This window comes from Lynx rufus, unplaced genomic scaffold, assembly GCF_022079265.1.
Source record: "Lynx rufus isolate CCGP_SWC_20201006 ecotype Redwood Valley unplaced genomic scaffold, mLynRuf1.p SCAF_14, whole genome shotgun sequence".
NCBI classification, from domain to species: Eukaryota; Metazoa; Chordata; class Mammalia; order Carnivora; family Felidae; genus Lynx; species Lynx rufus.
In genome coordinates this window covers 20,392,963-20,412,806 of record NW_025814828.1, presented here as the reverse complement: position 1 = coordinate 20,412,806, position 19,844 = coordinate 20,392,963, and the positions used below count along the sequence as shown (strand labels likewise).

The window sequence follows — 19,844 nt, the reverse complement described above, 5'->3', positions numbered from 1 at the left end:
GTTGCCCCGGGGCAGGGGGTGGGTGAATGAATTATGTGAAGGGGATAAAGAGGTACAAATTTCCAATTATAAATTCAATCACAGGGATAAAAAGTACAGCATAGGGAATATAGTCAATAATATTTTAATAACTGTGTAGTGACAGGTGGTGACTATACTGATCATGGTGAGCATTTCATAATGCATATAATTGGTGAATCACTGTATTGTACACCTTAAAGTAATAAAATATTGTATGTCAACCATACTGAAAGAAACTGAAAACAAACAAATGGAAAGATACCTGTTGCTCATGGATTAGAAGAATTAATACTGCTAAAATGTCCATACTTCCCAAAGTAATCTATAGATTCAATGCAATCCTTATCAAAATTCAGTGGCAATTTTTTTTTACAGAAGGAGAACCAACAATCCTAAAACTTGTATGGAACCACAAAAGACCCCAAATGGCCAAAGCAATCTTGAGAAAGAAGAACAAGGCTGAAGGCACCACACTCCGTGATTTCAACTATATTACAAAGCTGTAGTAACCAAAATAGTAAGGCATTGGCATTAATATAGACATAGATCACTGGAACAGAGTAGAGTCCAGAAGTAAAGCCACACATACATGGCTAATGAAATTACTACAAAGGAGCCAAGAATATACATTGGGGAAAGGACAGTCTTTAATAAACAATGCTGGGGAAACTGGGTAGCCACATGCAAAAAGAGTGAAACTGGCCCACTATCTTATACACAAAAACTAACTCAAAATGTATTAAAGACTTGAAACCATAAAACTCCTAGGAGAAAACATAAGCTATAAGCTCCTTGACCACTGTCTTGCCAATTTTGTTTTTTAATTTGATATCTAAAGCAAAGGCATCTAATGCAAAAATAAGTGGAACTCCATCAACATGAAAAGTTTCTGCACACCAGAGGAAGACAAATATCGTATGACTTCACTCATATGAAGACTTTAAGATACAAAACAGATGAACAAAAGGGAAGAGAAGCAAAAATAATATAAAAACAGGGAGGGGGACAAAACATAAGAGACTCTTAAATACAGAGAACAAACAGAGGGTTGCCGAAGGGGTTGTGGGAGGCGGAATGGGCTAAATGAGTAGGGGGCATTAAGGAATCTACTCCTGAAATCATTGTTGCACTATATGCTAACTTGGATGTAAATAAAATATTAATATAAAAAAAGTTTCTGCACTTAGGAAACCATGAACAAATGAAAAGGTACGCTACTGAATTGGAACAAATATTTGCAAGTCATATGTGATAAGAGTAAACATGTCAAAATATAAAGATGTCATGCAACTCTATAGTACAAAAAAGTACCAATCTGATTTAAAAATGGACACAGGATCTGAATAGACTTATTTCCACCGAAGACATACAGGTGGCCAAGAGGCACCTGAAAATATGTTCAACGTCACTAATTACTAGGGAAATGCAAATCAAAAACCACAATGAGCTATCATCTCACACCTGTTAGAATGGCTGTTATCAAAACAAGAAATTAACAAGTGTTGATCAGGACTTGGAGAAAAGGGACCCCTTTTCACCACCATTGTTGGTGGGAATGTAAATTGGTACAGCCACTATGGAGGTTGCTCAAAAAGTTAAAAATACAACTACCATATGATCCATCAATCCCATTTCTGGATATTTATCTGAAGGATATGATAACACCAATTTGAAAAGATATATGTACCACCATATTCACTGCAGCATTATTTACAACATCTAAAACATGGAAGCAACTTAAGTATGCATCAATGTATAAATGGTTAAAGAAAATGTGTATATATATATATATACATATATATATATGTATATATATACATACATACATACATACCATGGAATATTACTCAGGCACGAAAAAGAAGGAAATCTTGCCATTTGCCACAAATTGTTGGGCTATGAGGACATTACCCTAATATGTTAGAGAAAGACCAATATTGTGCTGTCTCACTTATTTGTGGAATCTAAAACAAACATTCAAAAAACCCCGCACTCATCAATACAGAGAAAAGATTGATGGTTGTCAGAGGCAGGGGGTGGGTGTGGGCAAAATGGGTAAAGGGGGTCAAAAGGTACAAACTTAGTTATAAAATCCATCATGGGGATATAATGTACAGCATGGCGATTATGGTTAATAATCCTGTATTGAGTATTTGAAAATTGCCAAGGGAGTAGATGTTAAAAGTTCTCATCACAAGAAAAAAAATGTTGTAACTATATATAGTGATGGATGCTAACTAAACTAATCGTGGTGATCATTTCGCTCTATGTACAAATAGTGAGTCATATTATACCCCTGAAACTAATGTTATATGTCTGTTATACCTCAATAAAAAAATAAACATGAACATAGACATTCTCCCTCCCCCCTTATTTACTGCTGTATCCTCAGGGCTTAGATTTATGCCTAAAGCATAAATAGTATGCTATAAGTAAATGTTTATTGAAGGAATGAGTGGTCAACTTTCAGATTCTCCATGCCAGGAAAACCCTCCATAATATCTTATGATACACAAAATGTTTCTTTTCAATATCCATCTTGAAAATACTCAACTGTGTTCAAGTTGGAGAATGAATATATGTGTGTGTGTGTGTGTACATACATACATATATACACCAGATTGTGTCTATACATATACATACATATATGTTATTTATATATACCACATTTTGTTTATTGATTCATCCATTAATGGACATTTGGATTGTTTCTATCCTTTGGCTATTTTGAATAATGCTGCTATGAACATTGCTATACAAATATCTGTTTAATTTCTTGCTTTTAGTTCTTTTGGTTATACACCCAGAAGTGGAATTTCTAAATGTTATGGTAACTCTGATACTGTTTTCCACTGTGACTACACCATTTTATATTCCATTGCAATGCAAAATGGTTCTAATTTTTCCACATTCTCTCTAGTGCTTACTCTGTGTGTGTGTGCGCATGTGCGTGCGCATGTAGAGAGAGAGAATACAGATATATTATAAAGTAATCATCCTAATAGTACTGCTGTTGTTTAAGACTTTTGATTTTACAAAACATATAATTCAGTTTGTGGATCTGAATTAATTTCCTGCTTGAATTTTTTTGATGGTTTAAAAAATGCACAAGTAACAGGAGTCCACAGAAAAACTTCTTACTATGCAAGTGGCTAATTACAGAGAGTTGGTCAGGACAGGGGCTCACCTCCTAATGGGGTGCCTTGGTCAAGTTCCTTTGCATCCCTTACCTCTAGGGTTGTTGGGTGGATTGAACTGTGTCATTCTTTAAAGCCCTTTAACAGCACCAAGGCACATGTCAGGTATTGTTTATAAGGGTTAGTTTTTGTTGTTTATTGATTTGGCCAAAACAAACTCTTGCCTTGAGTTCCACGATGCTTACCAGAAGTCCAAACCAGATGTAACTAGGATGTTTTTCTTTTCTGTTTCTTGTTTGTTTGTTTGGTTTTGTTTTTGGCAGTTAAACTGGAATCTCTCTGAGATGCTGAAAACTTTGAAGGCATTTGTCAGGACATTAAACGCCTCACTAGATGTGAAAAACTTCTTGAAAAGTTTGTAGGAAGAGAAATAGAAAATTAGTTTTACTGGGACAGGACTAGATAGGGTTATGTTCTTGGGAGAAAATTTTATAAATGGAAATCTCTCAATACAGTTAAAGACTTAAATACCTTTTCTTTATGAAAATGCCTTGCCATGGTCTTCATTATTTTTATATTTCTAAAGTGCTTTTCTTCCCAGGAAGCTCATTACAAATCTGTCTGCCAGCCTGATTCAATTTCACTCCTTTGCAGAAGAATCATGCTTCATAATGCACCAGAAACAGACCACAGAGCTCACAAACTGAGACCCAGAGTTGTTTTGCATAGGTACCGCATTATATGAAGTGTGACATCACTGTTTATCTTTAAAGATTCAAATTATTTCATTACTGTAGGCATAATATTCTCAGTTATGAGCTTGAGTCAAACTAGACAAGCCCTAGATTCCTTAGAAAATGAGCTTCTAATGGAAATGCTGACATCCATTAACAGTGGGAGAACTAATGGCTGCCACTATAAATATACTTCAAGATTACAGTAATAAAAATACATATTTTCAATTGACTGCTAGAAATTCAAGGATTCTTTTAAAGTTGCTGTTAATAATAGGCCACCCTATCCTTTTGGCATTTGATTTTATCTCATAAATGGGCTTCCTATAAGGTAATGCTGTTGTACTACAGCATTTTTTTTCTATTTGATTTTGCGGGGGTTGGAAGTCTTTTGGCAGAATTATCAATGCCTTTAATGTAAGGCGAATAATTGGTAGTTTCTTAGAACTGTGAATTTTAAATCTGAAGAGGTTCTTTATGATCAGCAAATCATCTCTATTTGTAGAGAAAACGTGAGATCCTAAGATGAAATGGGCTAGAGCTTGTAAAAGGGGGTGGGGTAATTGATGATGTACCCCGAGGCTCTAAAATTCCCTCACCTATGTCATTACTGCAGTGCCCTTTGGCCTCTTCTCCTTCCCTCAGTCATTTTTCTCCCTTATGGCGATCAAAGTAATGCCTATTCATTACAGAACTTTAGAAAGTAAAGAAAAAAAGGGGAAGAGACTAAAAATCACCTGCAGTCCAACTGCCCACATTAGTCACTGGGATGTTGCCTCAATCTCTTCTCCATCTGCACGTATAGATTTCCTTTTACAAAATGGGATCATGCAGAACATACTGTTCTCACATCATTTTTACATTGCAATAGCTCACCAACATCCTCACGTTACTAAATATTCTTGAAGGTCTTTTCATCAGCTGCCTAGTGTATCATCTCAGAGTTGTGCACGATTTCTCTAACCTTTTTTAGGGTTTTGGGGTTTTGTCTGTTATGACACTGCAACGAATACCCGTGTATCCAATAAGTATTTATTTATATCTCTGATTCTCTCTTCAGGAAAAAAAGTTTTTACACCTATTGCCAAATTACTCCTTAAAGAGGCACGGCTGTTTTACCCTCCCATCAGCAGTAATAGGTGTGTGGTCTTTTTCCCGATCCCTAACCGGTACTGGCCATTACGTTAAAAAAAAAATTGGGGAGAGTAACATCACCAAGATGGTGACAGGGGTCATTCCTGACTTCGCTCCCCCTCACAAGAAGAATTAACAACTCTTCATAGACAAGACACCACTGAGAGGATCCTAGCACATGGGGGTGAAGCTATATGCTGACCTTGTTGCCCTGAACCCAGGCCAGCCCAGCCCAGTCCAGCCCATCACACAGAGAGGTCTCCGCTGAGCCTCCAGTTTTTATAGTGGAAAAATGGAGTCCAGGGCAGGCATCCAACTCCCCCAGCATTGTAGGTCACTTCTTGGGAGCCCTCACTCTGGTTTTACCCTACAGGAATCACAAGGCAATCTGCGGGGATGGACCAGTGTGAATCTGACGGGGAGGGGCTTCCAACAACCCGTGCCCATACTGGCGTACTGAGTTCCTACCTGCAGCGCCCGAGTAGTCGTCACAGCTAGTGGTTTTGCTGATCTGCAGATCCAAGACGGTGGCACAAATGAGTTCGGGGAACTCAGTGGGACCCCATTCTGCCCGACTCTGGTCCTCAAACAAAGAGATTTTGCTGGCCCTGTAGGCTGGTCTGCCTCTGTGCAGGCAGAGAAGCTGAGGTACAGCCGTCCGCCCCACCCCCCACCCCACTGCTGAGTAACACTCCCAACCATGCCCACCCAGAAAGGCTGGCAAGAACACCTGGGAGAGCTACGCGGTCCAGCCACACTCGAGCCAAGAGTATGGCAGGCAGAGGCGATTGCCTATGAAGTCAGTGCTACATGTGGAGGATTCACTGGCTCTATCCAGACATTGGGACTAATTCATAGCCTACCCACTACTGAGTGTAGCTCCTGACCCCTCCTTGCCGGAAGGCCTGATGTGGAAAAAGTGGGAGCCTATTTGGAACTGGGCCTACGGTCCCCCCAGGCAAGGGAGTGAAGTCATAGCCCCATCCACTGCTGAGTAAAGTTCTCAGCACCATCCAAACAGAAAGCTTGGCTGTAACACCCGGAAAGCTGCATAGCCCATCGACATTTAAGCAGAGTCCAACAGGCAGAGCTGACAGTCCACAGAGCAGAGCCGGGCCCTGTTCAGGCAGGGAATGTGTGGCACAGGTTGGCTTGAGTCAAGACCATAAACCAAAAACCTTTGTGGCCTTGGAGATACTTCTCTTGCCGTGCCTGGGCACATAAACTGATTCATAGCCCTGCCCACTGAATACCGTTTCCAGCCTGCCTGACCAGGGAACCTGACTGGAACACACAGAAAACTGTGGATCCCAGACAGCAGGCTTCCTTACAACAGCCCTTGAACAGAGACCCCAGCCCATGGTGCTCCTCATCTGCTGAGCAAAATAGGTGGACCCATTGTAGCCAGGGGGTTCAGTCCACAGCCTTGCCTGATTTAGGTACTCGAACTACCAGCCACATAGGCCCCATTCTCTTGCCCAATGAGGGCAGAGAAGCCAATTCATAGCCCCACTTACTGCTAAGTACAGTATGGACTCCTGCCAGTCTAGTAAGCCAGACCAGAGAACCAAACCAGCGATCTTACCAGCTAGTCATACCAGTGGCACCCCTACCCCTGACCTCAGAGCTCAGCCAGGGGCCTCACCCAGAAATCGACCCTGGTAGCAAAACTCTACCTGCCTAAGGACACTACCAGCTGACATGTCCAGAAACCCAAACTGAGGTGACTGGCAAAGAGCTATCTCTGCCAAAGCAAACCTGCAAAGTCTGGAAGAGAAGACCGCTTGCTCAAAAGTGCAGATACCAATGTAAGGAATCAAGGATCATGAAAAATCCGGTAAACGTGACACCACCGAAGCAAACCGCTAAAGCTCTAATAAATGACCTTAAAGAAATGGTGTCTATGGACTGTCAAAGATTTCAGAATAATCCATTTAAAGTTTAGCCAACTAGTAATACACAGAAAGCTAAAAATTAGGAAAATGATATATGAACTAGAAGCTCAACAAGTAGAAACCATCAAAAAAATTGTAGAGCTGAAACAATACAATGACTGAATGAAAGAATTCAACAGAGAGCTTCAAAAGGAGAGTCAACTATGCAGAAAAACAGTCAGTCATCTAGAAGACAGGACATTTTAAATAATCCAGTTAGAGGAGCAAGAAGAAAAACGAATGAAAAGGAGTGAACAAAGCCTACAAGACTTAAAAGACACAATCAAGGGGCATGTGGGTGGCTCAGTCTGTCAAGCGTCTGATTCTTGATTTCAGCTCAGGTCATGATTTCACAGTCTTGAGACTGAGCCTTGTGTTGGGCTCTGTGCTGGGCTGGAGCCTACTTAAAATTCTCCCCCCCCACACACTCTTTTTCTCTCTGTCAACAAAAAAAGATACAATCAAGACAAGCAATATTTGTATTAAGGGAATTCCAGAAGGAAAAGAATGAGAAGGGAATGGGTACAGAAATTAAATTTAAAGCAGTAATGGTTTAAAACTTCCCAAACCGGGTGAGAGACTTGGACATCCCAATCCATGAGGTACAAAGGATCCCAAATAATATGAACCCCAATAGGGCAACACTGATAGACATTGTAATTAAATTTTATGACAAGTCAAAGACAAAGAAAAAAAATCTGGAAAACAGCAAGAGAAAAGAGGCAGATTACATATAAGGGAACCATCAGGAGATTATCAGTGGACTTCTCAACAAAATTGGTTCAGGCCAGGGGAGAATAGGATGATATGTCTAAGATACTGAAAGGAAAGAAAATGTCAGCCAAGAATTCTGTATCTGGCAAAGCTGTCTTTCAGAGATGAAGAGATAAAGAATTCCCCCCCCCCCAAAAAATAAAGCTGAGTGAGTTCATCACCATTAGACCTGCCTTACAAGAAATGCTGAAGGGAGTTTTAGGAGTAAAAGGACACTAATGAACATCATGAAAACTGAAGAAGGTAAAACTTACTGGTAATGGTAAATATATAGACAAAGTTAGAATCTATAATGTGGTAATGGTGGTGCTTAATGTACTTCCAACTCTATTTTATTTTTTTTTTAATTTTTTTTTTCAACGTTTATTTATTTTTGGGACAGAGAGAGACAGAGCATGAATGGGGGAGGGGCAGAGAGAGAGGGAGACACAGAATCGGAAACAGGCTCCAGGCTCCGAGCCATCAGCCCAGAGCCTGACGCGGGGCTCGAACTCACGGAGCGCAAGATCGTGACCTGGCTGAAGTCGGACGCTTAACCGACTGCGCCACCCAGGTGCCCCCAACTCTATTTTAAAAGTTAAAAAACAGGGGCACCTGGGTGGCTCAGTGTGTTGAGCGTCTGACTCTGGATTTTACCTCAGGTCATGATCCCAGGGTTGTGGGATCGAGCCATGTCAGACTCAACACTAGGCATGGAACCTGTTTGAGGCTCTCTCTCTCTCCCCCTCTCTCCCAGTCGTGCTCTCTCTCTAAAATAAAAAATATTTTAAAATAAACAAAAGTTAGAAAACATTGTAAAAATAACCACAACCACAATAATCTGTTACTGGTTACACAATATAAAAAATACGTTATGTGTAACATCAATAACCTAAATGTGAGGGAGGGTGGAGATACAGGTGTGAACTTTAGAAATTCTATTGAAGTTAAGCTGTTGTCAGTTTAAAATAGAGTGTTATAATTTGAAAACGTTTTATGTAAGCCTTGTGGTAATCACAAGGGTAAAACCTGGAGTAATTACACAAAAGTACATGATAAGGAAGTCAAAGCATACAGATACCAGAAGACATGGAAACACAAAAAAAGAAAGCAGGATACAGAACAAGGAATTATAGTTCTACAAAAACAGCCATGAAACAATTAACAAAATGGCAAAAGTCCTTACCTGTGATTACTTTAAATTATATTTAATTGGATTAAATTTTCCAATCAAAACACATAGAATGGCTGAATGGATTAATTTGAAAAACATCTAATGATGTGCCTACAAGAAACTCACTTTAGTCTTAAAGACACAAATAGACTGAGAGTGAAGGGATGGAAAAAGATTTTGTAAGCAAATTGTGTACTAAAAAAGCAGGGGGTAACTATACTTATATCACACTAAATTTACATCCAAAAATGGCGAAACAAAACCAAGAAGGTCTTTTACAATTATTACACAGTGATAAAGACGTCAATCCATCAAGAAGATACAACAATTGTAAATATTTATGCACCCAGCATCAGAGTGCCCAAATATAAACAGCAAAAACTAGTAGAGCTAAAAAGAGAAAACAACAGGAATACAATAATAGTTGGGGACTTTAATGACACATTCTCAAAAATGGATAGATTATCCAAACAGATAATAAAGAAACAGATTTGAACAACACTAAAGACCAAATGGATCCAATAGACATATATAGAACATTCTATTCAACAGCAGCACAATACCCATTCATATCAAGCACACATGGGACATTTTCTAAGATATACCATATGTTAAGTTACAAAACAAGTCTTAGCAAATTCAAGAGGACTGAAATCATACCAAGTACCTTTTCTGACCACAATGGCCTCAAAGTAGAAATCGTTAACAGGAGGAAAACTGAAAAATTCATGAATACATGGAAATTAAACAATACTCTGAACAACCAATGGGTCAAGGAAGAAATTAAAGGTGAAATAAAAATGCCTTGACGCAAACAAGAATGTAAACAAAACATACCAAAACTTACGGTTTGCAAAGAGAGCAGTTCTAAGAGAGAAGTTCATAGAAATAAATGCCTACCTAAGGAAACAAGAAAGATCTCAAACAACCTAACGCTATGCCTTAAGGAACTTAAAAAAAAAAAAAGTGAACCCAAACTTAGCAGAAGGAAGGAAATAACAAATTCTGGCAGAAACAAATAAAACAGAATAGGTAACAATAGAAAAGATTAACCAAACCAAGAGATGGTTTTTTTGAAAAGATAAAATTGACAAACCTTTAGCTAGACTAACCAATAAAAAAAAAATAGGACCAAAATCAACAAAATTACAAATGAAAATAAAAAAGTAGACATTACAACCGAGGCCACAAAGGATCTTAAGATGCTACTATGATTGACTATATGCCAAGAAACTGGAAAACTTAAAAGAAATGGAAAATTCTTACAAACATACAACCTACCAAAAATGAATCAGGATGAAGTAGAAAATGTGACAGACCAGTTACTAGTGAGGAGATTTAATTAGTGATCAACAAACCTCACAGGGAAGAAAGGCCCAGGAACAGATGGCTTCACTGGTGAATTTTACTGAACATTTAAAGAATAATTAATGTAAATCCTTCTCAAACTCCTCAATGTTTTGGAGGCGGAACACTCCCAAACTTATTTTATGAGGCCAACATTACCCTGATACCAAAGCCAGAAAAGAATACTAAAAGAAAACTACAGGCCACTATCTCTGGTGAATATAGAGGCAAAAATTCCCAATGAAATACTAGTAAACAGAATTCAGCAGCATAGTAAAAATATCTTTCACCATGAACAAGTGGTATTTACTTTTGGGATACAAGCATGGTTAAACAGGTGTCAATCTGTCACTATGATACATCACATTGATAGAATGTAAGAAAAAAATCTCATCATCTCAATGGGCACAAAAATCACTGGACAAAATTCAATATCCATTCATGAGAAAACCCCTTAACAAATTAGGTATACAATGAACGTACCTCAACATAACGAAAGCTATAGACAACAAACCCACAGCTAACATGGTACTCCATGATAAAAGGTTGAAAGCCTTTCCTCTCAAGTCAGAAACAAGACATGGGTGCCCATTCTCACTCCTCCTATTCAAGGTATTACTGAAGATCTAGCCAGAGCAATCAAGGAAGAAAACATAAAAGCCATCAGAATTGCACAGGAAGAAGTAAGATGGTCTCTATTTGGAGATGACATGATTTTATATGTAGAAAATCTGACAGACTCCACCAAAAAACTGTTAGATCTAATCTACAAATTCAGTAAAGTTGCAAGATATAAAATTAACATATAAAAATAAGTAGCGTTTTCAAAATGCTAATAATGAATTACATGAAAGAGAAACTGATCGATCCTATTTACAAGACAAAGCAATAAAATACTTAGGAATAAATTTACAAGGAGGTGAAAAATCTCTACACTGAAAACTGTAAGAAAGTGATGAAAAAACTTGAAGAACCAAATAAATGGAAAGGTATTTTAGAAGAATATTAATGTTTATAGACTGGAAGAAAATTAATAATGTCCATACTATCCCAAAGCCATCTACAGATTAAATGCAATCCCTATCAAGATTCCAATGGAATTTTTCACAGAAATAGAGAAAAAAAATCCTAATTTTTATCTGGAACCTCAAAAGACCCCTAAAACCTAAAGCAATCCTGAAAAAGAACAAAAGTGGGAGGCATCACCCTTCTGATTTCAAGCTATACTATAAATATGTAGTAATCAAAAGAGTATGATACTGGCAAAAGAAAAAAAAAAACAGACACCTAGACCATTGGAACAGAACTGAGAACTAAAAAATAAACCCATGCAAGGGAGCCAAGAATACTCAATGGAGTAAAGACTGTCTCTTCAACTAATGGCGCTGGGAAAATTGGATATTCACACATAAAAGAATAAAATTAGACCCCTATCTTACACCACTCACCAAAATTAACTTGAAAAGGATTACGGATTTCAACATAAGACCAGGAACCATAAAAATCGTAGAAGGAAACACAGGAAGAAACCTCCTTTACGTGGGTCTTGGCAATGACTTTTTGAATAGGACACCTAAAGCACAGGTCACAAATTCAAAAATCAGTGGGACTACATCAAACTAAAAAGCTTTTGCACAGCAAAATAAACCAACAAAATTAAAAGACAACCTACAGAATGGGGAAAATATGTGGAAACCATGTGTCTGATAAGGAATGAAGATCCAAAATATATAAGGAACTCCTACAACTCAATAGCAAAACCCCCAAATAATCCACTTAAAAAATGGGCTAAGTACCCACAAAGACATTTTTCCAAGGATGCTAATACAAAGGACCAACAATTACATGAGAAGATGTTCAACATCACTAATCAATAGGGAAATGTAAATCAGTACTACACTGACTTATTACCTCCCACCATTTAGAATGGCTACCATAAAAAATACTGGAAATAACAAGTGCTGGTGAGACATGGATTAAAAGGAACCCTTGTGCATGCACTGTTGGCAGGATTGTAAATTGGTGCAGCCATGGTGGAAAATAGAATGGAGGTTCCTCAAAACAGTAAAACCGAAACCACCATATATATGAGCCAGCAATTTCACTTTGGGGAATATAATCCAAAGGAAAAAAAAAACACCACTATGCCAAAGAGCTATCTGCATCCCCATGTTCAGAGCAGTATTATTTAAAATAGTCAAGACATGAAAGCAACCTAAGTATCTATCAGTGGATGAATGGATAAAGAAAGTATGGTAGATGTATACAATGGAATATTAGTCAACCATGAAAGAAGGAGGAAACCCTGCCATTTGTGATAACATGGACGGACCTTGAGGGCATTATGCTAAGTAAGTTAGAGAAACACAAATGCATGATTTCACAAGCAGAGTAAGAAAAACAAGCCAACAACTCAGGAAAAAGCAATCAGATTTGTGGTTACCAGAAACAGAGATAGGAGCAAAAGAGGGAAAAGCAGATGCAGGTGGTCGAGACGTACAAACTTCCACTTATAAGTAAGTACTAGGGATGTAATATACAGCACGAAGACTATAGTTAACGTTGCCGTACGGTATATATTAAAAAGTCGATCCCAAGAGTTCTCATCACAAGGAAAAACTTTTTTATCTGTATGAGATGACAGATACTAACTTATTGTGGTAGTAATTTCATAATATATGTAAGTAAAATCATTACACCGTATACCTTCAACTGTGCTGTATGTCAATTACATCTCAATAAAACTGGAAAAAAATTTTTACATGTTGGGAAGACAAAAATTTTAACAATCTGATATATAAAAAAGGCATCTCACTTCAGTCATTTTGCATTTGTTTACTAGGGATGCTGAACATTTTTTATAGGTCATTTGTAAGTCTTGTGCATTGCCTTGACAAGCCATATGCTCTGTTTTTCTATCCAGGTTTTTGCATTAATCTTTTGGATTTGTAAGCTCTGTTTATATACGAAGATCCATTATTTATGGTTAAATGTTGCAAGAATTTCCCCCTGGGTTTTCACTTGCCTTTTATTTTATCTGATGCTGGGTGTTTTTTTTTTCTTTTTCTTTTTGAGGTACACAAGTTATACACTTTTATATAGCCAAGCACCGATCTTTTCCTTTATGGTTTCTTTCTTTGCTTTTATGCTCCCACCTAAAGATATTTCTGGAACACACATCTGATGATACCCCTCCCTTAATTAAAATCTTCCAGGGGATCTTAGGGATAAAAACAATTCCAGCTGTTCCTGGTGCTGCAGCCCCAAGGCCCCGTCAGCCCCATAGGCACTCTGGTTAGAGTCGGCCAGGAAGTATACTTAGGCCTCTCTACCTAGCGCCCTCTGCTTGGAAAGGCACCCCTCCCCCAGCTTCATGGGCTCACTTCCCACCTAAACCCCCCCCCCCGTTCCTGTACATCACTGAAGCCCCGGCTTGTACAGCACGTGGTCTCCAGGGGGCTCTGGAGTGGTTTGTAAAATGCGTAACTCGAATGACAAGCCAGGTCTCAAATCGCTAACTGCAGAAATGGCTCTCAGGGTCAGTTTAGGATCCCAAGATCGACTGAGGTGCTGGGGGTGGAGGCTCCGTGACAAACCAGGCATAGAGCCCAGGCAGCACGGGCAGGGCGCTCCGAGGTGGGGGGGATGGGACGTACATATACGTGGGGGGCCGAGCTGCAGGCGCAGAGCAGAAGGGCAGAGCGCTCACGGCGCCGCCAGCCCAGACCGGGCTCCCCATGAAGCAGACGGATGGACCGTGTCAGGGAAGGACTCAGTTCTTAAAGCGCCAGCCAGCGGTCAGTTGAGGTTTCGAGCCGGAGCTGTCTTACCACCAAGACCCCCTTTACCCACAGAGTCCCCCACCCGAGCAAATGACACTGCTGGCTTTCTAGTCGTTTACGCCAGAAGCTGGAGTCGCTTGATGAGTCTTCCTCCCACACCACACATCCCACCTGTCAGCGCCTCCTGGGGGCTCTACCTGCAAAGTGTAGCCACTGAGGAGGGCACCTGTTGGGATGAGCACTGGGTGTTGTGTGGAAACCAATTTGACAATAAATTATATTTAAAAAAAAAAAAGTGTAGCCAGACCACGATACTACATGATTCCATTTAGAGGACATTCTGGAAAAGGCAAAAACCGTAGGGACAGAAAACTGATCTGTTGCCGGAGGCTGGGGGAGGGGGTGACAAAGGATCTCGTGGGGACACGGTGGCCAATGGAACTCTCCTAAGACCTTGACTGTGCGGGCGGCCACATACCCTGCTGGTGCTTATCAAAACTCACAGAACCGTAGGCTGAGAAAGGTGGGTTTCACCTTAAGTCAGGTATACTTTAAAAAATCCGGGGAAAACAAATCTACCGGGCCTCCAACCGTTTCTCACCTCATGTAACCTTGGATTCTTAAAACTGTGCGCTCGACCCCGTTCTCCCAGCCCCAGCAGTGCGGCCAGGGTGGTCCTTTTCAAACCAAAGTCACAGTTCCTGACTCTTGGACTCAGAACTCCAGGGGTCAAGGAACTATCCCGAGGTTTTTCTTCTCAGAGTAAAGGCCAAAGTTCTTCCACAGCCACCAAGAGCCCACGGGACACAGTTTTGTGTCACTTCTCTGGTGACTTCCTCTTAACCCCCTCCTCCCCGGGGTGACTCCACTCCGGCCGCCATGGCCTCCTCGCTCCTCCCTGGGCATGTACCGCATGCTCCCTTCTGGAATGTGTTTGCCCCCGATTTCCAGTCACATGGGCCCCGGGCCCTCATCTCTTTCAGGTCTTTGCTCAAATAGCCTCTCCTTGTGGCCTTTGCCGAGCACTGTAATTACCTTTGCTGCCCAGCGCTTCCCCACCTCACACCCCCATCTTGCTCTCCTCTCGTTTTATTTTTTCTCACACCCCGTACATCCATCTGACATACACGTATCTCATTCCCTTCGTTTACTATGGGAGTCCTCCTCATATCGATGAGGACAGGGATTTCTGTGTCCCCCTACCCTTCCGTGCCTAGGACATTACGATGTGCCTGGCAGGTCGCAGCCCCTCCAGTTACATTTGGTAGCTGGAGTCAAGGCAGGCGAGGAGGAGCGTCCCAGGAGCCAGCACAGTGGCCACCTGTGTGTCTGCGTCTGGCCGTCCCTGCCTTTCACTCCCCTCCTCCCCGCGGGTAGTGTCGGGCATCGAGTGTGGTACGGGGGCGTGGGTGCCCGCCTGGTGGGGTGCCAGCTCTCTTTCCTGCCCTGTTTCGCCACCAGCTCGGAAGACTAACTTAACAGACCCTTTCTCCCCATTTTCTCTCTAGAAGCAGATGTTCCAGGAGAGGAGTAGCCGGATGCTGCAGGCCTTGTCCCCGAAGCAGAGCCCAGTGAGCAGCCCCACCAGGAGCCGGTCCCCGTCCCGCTCCCCGTCACCCACCTTCTCGTGGCTCCCAAACAAAACCTCACCCCCCTCCTCACCCAAAGCAGCCTCAGCCTCCATCAGCAGCATGAGTGAGGGGGATGAGGATGAGAAGTAAAGGCTGCTGGCAGATGAGAGCCACCCCGCTCGGGCTGGGGCGGGGGCGGGGTCACCGGGCTTGCCTGGGTGGGGTTGGAAGGGTCACAGTCGCAGGGGCAGCGGCTCAGCTAAGGTAAGGCCTGGGGACCAGCTCTCCCCCAGTCTCCACTCAGCCTAACATGTGGGCTCTGCATGGAGGTTTCTAGCCGGACAACCTTTACAAACCTTCTTAGCAGCATCCAGAATCACTCTACTTTAACCTTGCTAAGGAAAGATGCAGAGCACCCCCAGGAGACTTGCACCCAGTGGGGTGTCTTCTGCTTTGGTCCTTCCACCCGCCCCCACCAAGTTCACCACCCGTGGAAGCGGCCATTCCCTCAATCCGCTACTTGCAGCTCACGAGGGCCCTGCACGTTGCCTCCTCCCACCCAAGCTCTGCCAGAATAAAATGGTTTCCCATAGAGGTGGCGAAGTGCTTCTGACATAGCCAAGTTGAAGACAAATTCCAACCTTCTCAGTTGAGCCACTGAGACCTGATGTTGCAACACATCTATCCTTGCCAGTTCCGGGAACGTGGTGCGCAGATCAAGACACGCTTTAGGCCAGATACGTAAAAGGTCATCTAGCACGAACCTTAACTTCTTATCCAAAAGACGGTTTTGTTGAGAATGCCACGTAAGGCCTAATATGTTCCTGGTTGTATTTTTTCATCTTTGGTTCGACTTCACGGCCTTCCAGAAATTACCTTTCTCTGTGGGAAACGCAACAGAGAAAAACATTTTGTGTATGTGTGTGTGCGCACGTATGTCAAGAGGAGCTGCTCTGCTTTGGCTCCGAGTTTAGCAGATGCTCAAGGTCTCCTGGAGCTTCTCCTTAAAGGATGCTAACTGTGGAATGGCTTTTCCCATGTCTGACCACTTAACAATTTCATAGACCTCAAGTAACCATTTGATATACCAAACCACATAGTATACCAATAGGGGGTGCTACCTGCACGTATCTGTCCTATGTATGCTCCAAATACGCTCTCCAGGGTGTAGACCATATGCAATACGAATATACGGTGGTAGCATTTTACAGTACACTCCCCTGCTCTCACCCTAATACCCTGGCTGAAATCCTCGGTCTAATGAACTACCTGGTTCCCTTGTGACTTGGGCACTTTGTCAAAAACTCATCCTGGATTCCTGTAGAAATGTCTTGTCCCAACCAGGAATCGAGCATGTTGTTCTCATGGCCTCCCGTAATAGTTCTGGAGGGAGGCTCTGAAGAGTTTCCCAGAGCAGTGTCGGAATCTCAGTTTGATCTCAGCATAGACATGCTCTAGGTTGTTAGACCGCTACCCCGCCCCTAGGTTTGCCAAATGGGACGAGGACCCTAAGCACTCCTGTGGAGTTGTGTGAACTTCTTGGCCACTAATGACAGGTCGGGAAGGAGCAGGTAGAGTCAGGGTGTAGAACCACACTCTCAGGTAGAGGAGGCACTGCCCGCCGGTCCCAGTAAAGCCAGAGACAGCTGGGGCCCGAGCAGAGGCCCAAACCAGCAACTCGTGGGAAGAGCTCAGCATCTCTCATGCCACAAACACACCTCTTCCGAGGCCTCGGGAACCAGCCTTCTGGGCGAGAAGTGGGGCAACCAACGAAGGAAGGTGGCACGTCTTTCCCCCTGGTGTCGGGGTTGAACTACCTCCCTGCCCCCCTGGAGAGAAGTGGGGTTTACTGGGAAGCAAGACCATGAGGCTGAGCTAGCTTGGAACCCCCTCGTTGCTGGCACTCTCTCCAGAGTAACGTTGAGCGGTCGTGGGGGACAAAGAGCCGGCGGGGACGCGGCACTCTAGAGGCAACCTGCCTGTAGTCAAGGCCCAGAGCGTCACCCTGCCGAGGGAGTGAGGCCCCGTGCTTCCGTTGTGCCCACTCGCTCGCCCCTCCTTCATGCAGCTGGAGCAAACTGGCGCCCAGACCCCGTCGCGGCTGCAGTGAAAGGATGAGAAGAGCCTGGCAGGGCAAGGTGGGGGAGAACAGGGGGAGGAAAAAGGGGAGAAGAGGGGCCTCGAGAGCGGAAAGGACGTTAGAGGAAACCCGTGCTCTCAAACCACTTCAGGAGCTCTCTGTGTAGGAGCAACTACCTTGGGCGGGCCTCTGATGTGCTTACTGCACGGCCCCGGCACAGGCCCGCCCTCAGCTGAGTTGTGTTCTGAAGCAAATAATGTGGGGCTGATCGATCGGGCTCATTACGCGTCTGCGGGCCTTCTACAGCGTACTGACAGATGCCACCTATGTGACTCAGACTCGGCGCCACGAATGGGAAACGACCAATGTCTGGGATGTTTCGGGGATGGGCCACAACAGCCCACAAGCCATTCTAAAGCTCACCCTCCGAGCCCCTGCTGTCCTCCAACAGCACCTGCCCACCGTTGTAAGGCCATGAGACTACTGAGAAGAAGGAATGCGGGGGGCGGGGTTCCACAGCCCAACAGCCCAACTTTTGGCGCTTCTGGCTATGAGCGTCTTCCAGCCCATCCCCCAGGAAGAGATGGGGGTGCTCTTTGTTCGGGCCGACCAATCAACAGTAATGACCCAGAGTGAGTCAGGGCTGGAGTGAGAGATGTAGAAATTAAGTGCAGGCTCGAAGAGGCCAGCAGAAATGAGAGAAAGCGAGGAAGCTTTAGACTGAGGACTAGAGAACTGTAGCGAGGGTTGCAGACGGGGGCCAGGTTACAAAGACGGGCGAAAACGAGGGTGGAGGGTGGAGAGTAGGGGAGCAGTCACCTTCTGCTCCCTTTCAGAGTGTCACTCACCCCCTAACAGGTGAAGAAGGAAGGCTTCCTCTCACAGACACCCAAGGTTAGTGAATACCCGTGCGGGGTGTGGGTTCCCTGCCCTCCCCAGCTCCCCCGGCTCACCACTTCTCCGTCAGCTGCCACACCCTCTCCCCAGGGCCCTGAAATCAAACACTCACCCTTCCACCAGCTCAAAACACAGGAGAGCTCTAATATCTTAGCCACACCGAACGGCCCGCTTCTGGCAAGCCCGCCCCCATGTGCCAGGACCTTAGAAAAGCAAAGGAGACCAACCTCAAGACGAGCGACCCTGAGACCTAAGACTGCCTTCTGACCTGCTCTGCGGGCTTGGGATCTTGGTCTTTGCCTCGGGCTGTAGTCACTGTGAGTCCATCCCTGGAGGGAGGGACGGGACGAGCGAGCGTGCGCCTGTGTTCTCTTCAGCTTCAGGACTTCCTTTAGCACCCAGGTGTACCCCAGGGAGACGAGCGAGTTGGCGGCTCAGACTCAGCTGAATCAGATGAGCCCGTTTGGAGCAGAGATGTTCCTGTTCCTCAGGCATCCATTCAGCACCAGTCTTGGCCATCAGACTTTTTAAAAACGAATAAGTTCACGAGGCATTTGCAACTTCTACTTCTCTCTAGAATTGAGTTTTTTGTGTCACTGCGATGTGCACCGGGACAAAGCCATAAGAAGAGCACACACTCTTAAGACTCTGCTGTACATACAAGACGGAGACTCATCTGGGTTAAAGTACGACCTTACGCCCAAGCATTTGCTCTGGTGCTGAATAACGCGAACTACTGGAATCAGCCCTCCACCCCTCCCCCCTCGTCCCTCCCCGACCCACCCCCGCTCCCCAGTGGAACACAGCGTTCCCAACCTGTTTATAAATAAAGGGACACGTAATTGCACGTTGGCTTGTCGTGTTTCTTCAAAGTGTGCCTCTGCGTTCACGTGTACGAGTGCCAGCTCAGGGGAAAAACCCAGGTGTGGCGGCCGTCCCGCCCATGGCCAGCTGCGGCCCCGGGACTTCAGAGGGGACTTCAGAGGGCGGGGGCTCTGCGCGGCGCGGCTCGGGGCAAAGGGCCCACACCTGACTGACGAGCTAGTTAGGCTACCCGGAGGGGAGGTCACCGGAGGGAGCCCGGTCGGGACCTTGAGTTCTAGGTTCCCGTGCTAACTGGCTTCGTGACCGAGGCCAAACCGCTTCACTTCTGTGGCCTCGGTGTCTGCTTTTGTAAAACGAAGGGGTTGACGGAAATGGTTTCTGAGGTCTTTGCCCGTTAAGGTCTCTGAATGTATGACACAGCCCGCGGTGTCCCTAAGCTGCTCCGGCTAGGATGC

At 43.8% G+C, this 19,844-nt stretch overlaps 1 protein-coding gene across 8 annotated transcripts in view; it reads left to right on the top strand.

Moving 5' to 3' along the window:
• PCYT1B (phosphate cytidylyltransferase 1B, choline) overlaps positions 1 to 19,411 on the top strand; it is a 126,699-nt gene extending 107,288 nt beyond the window's left edge. For 7 of the 8 annotated variants that reach the window (XM_047076029.1, XM_047076025.1, XM_047076024.1 and 4 more), the window contains 2 exons: positions 15,525 to 15,587; positions 18,526 to 19,411. In XM_047076029.1, the coding sequence (XP_046931985.1) occupies positions 15,525 to 15,587; positions 18,526 to 18,831 (369 nt within the window). In that variant the 3' untranslated portion in view covers positions 18,832 to 19,411. Of the gene's footprint in view, positions 1 to 15,524 lie in introns of all 8 variants that reach the window. The other variant, XM_047076030.1, reaches the window with a different exon arrangement.
• Positions 19,412 to 19,844: the final 433 nt, after the last annotated feature.